The following is a 6,003-nucleotide window of genomic DNA, read 5'->3' on the forward strand; positions in this document are numbered from 1 at the left end:
GGCACGAACCTCGGCGTCGTCCTAGCGGGGTGAGATCGATCCCATCTCCGGGATGGCCCGAGAAGAACATCGACGGAGGAGATAAAACGTGGTGGGCGGGATTGCCCTGTTTTCGGCGGCAGAAGATCTTCCTCATAAGGATGCTAATCGGCTGATTAGGCTGTTGAAGTCCCTAATTCCCCTCCCTCTCTTTATCCTAATGACCACTCCTCGTATTTATAACAACCTTAATCTTATAGGGCCTTTGGACTTTTATTCTCATTTCGGTTCAACACTACTGAATAAGTATAAGAATTAAGAATAGATGAACAAATGGTGATCATCCATTAAAGATCAAGGAGAAGAGTTTATTACAGAGTAAGAAGAGATAACACTAGCTGAGCTGGCACACTTAGAGTTATTATCTTCATATATGTGAGCAACAACTACAACCACCGCATCACCAATTCAGTTCTATCACACAAGTGAATGTTTGATACATTAACAACACAACAACAATAAACACCAAGGCAAAGCGTCGACACTCACTGACGGTAGCAAGAGCCAGGACCGTAGGGAGCCGTTCTAGCATAGCTATTCGTAACGGGAGCCGCTTGAACCCCACGCGCATTCAGAAGGCATCTAAAATACTGCAGCCTCGGCAAAACCGTCGCTGTAATATTCCCACTGGCCAACGCTTCTCTTGAACTCCATAGCCGCTCAGCTGCAGCAGCTGCACGAGGCCATATCGTTTGCTGAACATCCGACGTGTCAGCGGTCTCTCCCCACATACAAACCTCCCCTCCAATCACCAGGCTTTGCTTAGACGGATCAGATATTCCTTCAACGGGATCTGCACTGTATACTTTATCCCAAGGAACGTCTAAATGATCAAGATACCAAACCCCCTGGTTGCTGTATATACACCTCAACCCCTTCGCTACCGCCTTTGGACATACTCCAGGGCCTAACCAGTTATGGACGACTGTCTTTGGATGGAGTTTCGACGCAAATGAATTGAATGTTTCTTCCCTGTAACGGTAAAAAAAATCAAAGGTTTTTAGGTTAGTGAGAATTAAGAATAATATATGTATATATATATACCAGTTCACAGGAGACCAGTTCTTTGAAACTGCTATTTCCTGTGCTCTAAGGACAAAATACTGATAGGCATCCTTTGGAGTCATGTTATGGTCACTCAACCTGTATTTAAGAAATATTGTCTGTTAATTAATGCTTTTGACAAGATTAAAGTACTGATTGTTGTTACCATTTCTTTACATGTGGAGTAGTGCTCCAACAACCTGTGATAAATTCAACCTCATATAATAAGATACATATAGAAGGTATTATAAATCAATCACTGATGAGAGGACTAACCAGTGTAAACCTCATCACCACCCAAGTGGAACAACTCAAATGGAAAGATTTTCCTCAACTCTGCAAGGCAACAATTTTTAAAAACAAACGATACTGACAAGAGAGTAAAGCTTTTTTTGAGAATAACTATGATTATGGGTTCTAAGTATGTTTAACCTGTTAAAATACCAGCGACCACATCAAAAGTGAAGTTTTTTTGAGACATCGAGAGGCTCTTTACAATAAGAAGAGGGCCACAGGTCAGGATAGCCAGCACCCCTGCCAAAACAAACAATAGAGTCGAAATTTGACAATGAGCTAAAATTTATATCACCAGCATAAATCCATTTGAGAGAAAGGTTCATAAGCATCAAATCTAGCTTTAGACAATTGAATGAGACTTTTGAATTATTCAACAATCCCCCTTGTAAACTCCTAGAACTCTAGAAACTACCTCAGTGTGATTGATAATTAATCATACGAGATCAAAGAATTTAATCGTTTATTAGGTGTACACAGCTCATAGTCACATACCATGACTCTGCATGACCAGGAACATCTATCTCTGCCATGACATGGATGCCTGCAAGTAATATGAAGCAATTAGATCTCTACTGTTTACAGATATCCAGAAAAAAACGACTATATTTAGCCTTTGTGATGATAGTTAGGGTACATTACAGAGCAACAATCCAGCACCAGGTGATCAAAGAAACAGATATAGTACATACCTCTTGTCTTGGCATAACTTCACATAGACATGAGAAGAAGAACAAAATCGATTAGAATGTGGAAGAATAAATACATAAATAAAGGAAACTAGAGGAAGATTGAAAAACAAAAATGAATAAATCTGCATTGAAAAGATAATTTACTCAGAGGAACTTTCATTACCTAACAATTCCTTCAGCATCCTCAACTGTATATCGCTCCCAGTTTGAGTATGCACCATCCCACAAATTTGGATATGCTGGTATTTCTAGAGGGAAAGACTGCTCATCTATGATGTGCCAGTGAAGAACATTCTACTGAATGAAATTTTAATTATCAATATATCCATCAAAGTAATTTGGATATTGAAGCTGAAGAGGTGCAAAGATAAATGTGGCATAGACTTACAAGTTTAGCATATGACATGGAATCGATTATTTGCTTTATAATATCCACAGGAAGATAATGCCTAGAAGTATCTGCAGTAAACCCATACATAATAGAGCATCAGTTCAAAGTACAAAGGTCTGCACCTGATCAATCACCTCTATTAAGTTATCAATGTACATAAAATTACCTAGGAGGAGTCCACGGTAAGCAAATCTTGGTTTGTCTTGTATATACCATGGAGCCTTGTTTATTTGTACAGATTTAGATTCGTAATCGAAAGTGCATAATTGGCTAAATGTCTGCATATAGTTCAAAAGAAACACAATTAACCAAGCATCAAACTAGAAAAATGCCCATTGAGAAAGCAAAAATTGACAGCCTTTCTTTGCATTTAAATTACATTATTTGACATATCCATTCAAATACAATCTCCAAATAATTTGACATATCCATCACTGAGGTACAACATCAAACCCTCGAATGACAGCCTTTCTTTGCATTTAGATTACATTATACTACACTTTTCGTGATACCATTGCTGCAAGTTTTTCTTACACAAGGATTTACCAGAATTTTAATGCTCCCACTAACTTTCTTTTCTTTCAACTCTGTATTCAATAGCTCAAAAACAGACAAGCTGATGCAACGTTTTATCAATCAGAGGGAGCCAAAAAGGCCCCAAACGAAAATGCCACAGGATAGAAGTAACTAGTAATTAAATCACAGAGTTGTAAATACCTCTAATCCACGCAATGCACCATAGATGGTATTTGCCTGCAAATGAAAATGTCACTGAGCTGGTTAATTTACTGGGGTACACTATTATTGATCATGCGAAAATCCTAAAATTACCTCAATTGTTGCTCCTCCAACAATGGAGCGACCATCTCTCTTCTCAACGCGCAAAGTGTAGCTCTCGTCCACCCCTAATTGAAGCTGAATCTCCAAAACCAAAATAGTTAGACTCCTATGCTTACAAAATAGGGGTAAAAATTGGAGTGGAATCTCCGTAATTTAACCTCTTCGCTACCGGAGTGAACGATAACTTGGAGAACACTGAGATCATAGGGAGGAGAACCAGGGAGCGTGTGCTTCCGGCTTCGAATCGAAGGAGCAGAGTGCTTGAAGATGGTGCGCTTGTACCTATGGAAGGCGTCGGTGACAATTGAGGAGTCGCCTGAGAAGGAGATGGAGAGATCGGGGTCAACGGTGAGAGTGTGGATGCCAGAGGTGAACTCGGAGGGAAGCGGCCATATGTAAGTGAGTGAGTCTGCAGCGGAGAAGGAGAAGAGAGATAGGGCGGGGATGAGACAGAAGAAGGTGAAATGAGGAGGCAGAGCTTGCATCTCGAGCAGCAGGGAGATTGGATGGATACACCAGAGAGAAAAGCGGGTGATGTCGGAACTGTGAATTTTGTGTACGATTTCTTAGCCTTGACTTGGAGACGATGATTGCCACTGTGAAATTCTTTTTTAAACATATTTTCTGGTATGAGGTCGGTGAAAATAACCCTTATGGTGTGAAATGCGAAGTGTGTTGAGTCATTAGATTAGAAAATGGAAGGCTGAGATTAAAAGATGGTTTTTTTAATGAATCCACGCGGTGATATTTTTGTAATTAATGGTGAACTGTTATTTTATTTTATTTTTTTCGTTTTCTGGGTGATTTTTTTTATCCTTTAGATGTGAACATTAGCGTGTTATATGTGAACATTAGTGTGTTATATGTGTACCCGAGAAAGTTCGCACTTCACATCATAAGGATTGTTTTCACCGGATCCCTATTCATAACTTTAATTGTAAATTTTATTATATTGTATATGAACTTAAAATATTAATTGATAAATTTAAATTGCTTTATTAGGTTTGATATAGCGGTTTTTAGACTTAATATAACAGTTGTCAACTGCAGTGCTCACCCTACTTTCATGAATTTATATTCCAAGTTTATATATAAGATAATAATATTAATAATTAAGGTACGATAGTATTTCACATTGTAAGATATGTTCATACGAATAAGTATCTGGTGTGAAGTGTCTTTATGGTGTGAAGTTTCTCGGGTACACATATAACACGCTAATGTTCACATATAACACGCAATTGTTCAGTTCTAATGGGATAAAAAATCACCAAGAAAATATAAAAAAAAAAAGAAAAAAAAAGTTCACCATTAATTACAAAAATGTCACCGCATGGATTCATAAAAAAACTCATCTTTTAATCTCAGTCATCCATTTTCTAATCTAATAAATTAATGGCTCAACATTCTTCACATTTCACACCATAAGAGCACTTCACACCGGAACCCACCTCATGTTTATACATCCTAATTCTTGTTTGATAAGTATGCACTAGTTTAACCTAATATTTTTGATATTTATATAAAATAATTTATAGATATGTTATAGTTATTAAATATATATGAATACATAATGCTAATAAAAATATATCATATTCAGTTACAATATAAGTAAATTTTATTTATTTTACATTGTGTTTTATAACAGTAACTAATGTATGCATTTTTTATTTTTTATTTTTTATTTTTTATTTGTATTTTTTGAATTTTCTATTTGGCAAGTTTATTGTCAGTTTTTCATATATAATGATATAGGGAATTGATTTTTGCAGGATTTCCACATATATAAAAGGAAGGATGCATTTAAAAATTAAATAAATGATCTAGATAGAAGTTCCAAATTTAGGGCATGTTCGGATATATATCTGTTGAATCGAGTTGAAGTTGAATTAGTTGTTGAATCGAGTTGAAGTTGAATTAGGTGTTGAAGTTGAATGAGAATTTAGGTGTTGAAATTAAGTGTTGAATTACTATTTAAGGTGTTCGTAAGTGCACTTAGGAAGAGTTGAATGAGGTTGATTCTGATTGTAAAAAGACGGGGAAGGACATGGTTTTCCTTGATAATTACAGGAGAAAACTAGCCTTTTTGATTTCACGTGCTATGTCCGTGTAAAACCAGTCTTCCTTCAACCACTCTTCCATACATTCAATTCATATTGAGAACAGAAGTTGTGCGCTACGAGATTCTTCGTAAGATCTCTTCATAAGGTTAGTTCCATCAATTTCTTACCTACTTTTAGTTGTGAATATTCGTGTAGATGTGTTGGTTTGTGCATGTTTCGGTTGATATCTGGTTTCATATGTTTTAGGTTAAACTGTCATGAACTATAATTTCAAAGGTTTCAATGTTAACATTGCTATAATAGATGATACATGTAAGTAGGCTTATGTACAGACGACTATATACTCTCAATATAACCAAAACTAGGGCAAAACACTACTAGTAACACCAGGATCTGTATGTTTTGTACTAGCTTATTTGAGGTAGATGATTCGATCAATTACGTAGATGAAGCTTGTACAAATAAAAGTAGTTTATAATTAGATTTGATTAGTTGGTTACGCTTTGATATTTGAGGGTTAGAAGAGTGCCTTATCATAAGTGGGATATAGATGGCTGGCAATGGCAACCCAAAACTAAAGGAGATGAGTTTTACATGGACTAATACACTGACTCTCACACTTATGCGAGTGTTTAAGGAG

General features: G+C 36.6%; 1 protein-coding gene across 1 annotated transcript; it reads right to left on the bottom strand.

The window, feature by feature from the left end:
* Positions 1 to 524: 524 nt before the first annotated feature.
* LOC141251133 (uncharacterized) lies at positions 525 to 5,576 on the bottom strand. The gene is given in 17 exon segments (XM_073670252.1): positions 525 to 1,011; positions 1,084 to 1,182; positions 1,250 to 1,283; positions 1,360 to 1,419; positions 1,516 to 1,555; positions 1,557 to 1,617; positions 1,873 to 1,921; positions 2,070 to 2,086; positions 2,233 to 2,363; positions 2,458 to 2,528; positions 2,627 to 2,738; positions 3,178 to 3,213; positions 3,292 to 3,375; positions 3,459 to 3,713; positions 3,716 to 3,950; positions 5,369 to 5,435; positions 5,531 to 5,576. Coding segments are annotated over 17 exon segments (1,884 nt in total).
* Positions 5,577 to 6,003: the final 427 nt, after the last annotated feature.

Source organism: Phyllobates terribilis, unplaced genomic scaffold (genome assembly GCF_046119375.1).
Source record: "Phyllobates terribilis strain yellow unplaced genomic scaffold, ASM4611937v1 Scaffold_6717__1_contigs__length_42549, whole genome shotgun sequence".
Lineage (NCBI taxonomy): Eukaryota > Metazoa > Chordata > Amphibia > Anura > Dendrobatidae > Phyllobates > Phyllobates terribilis.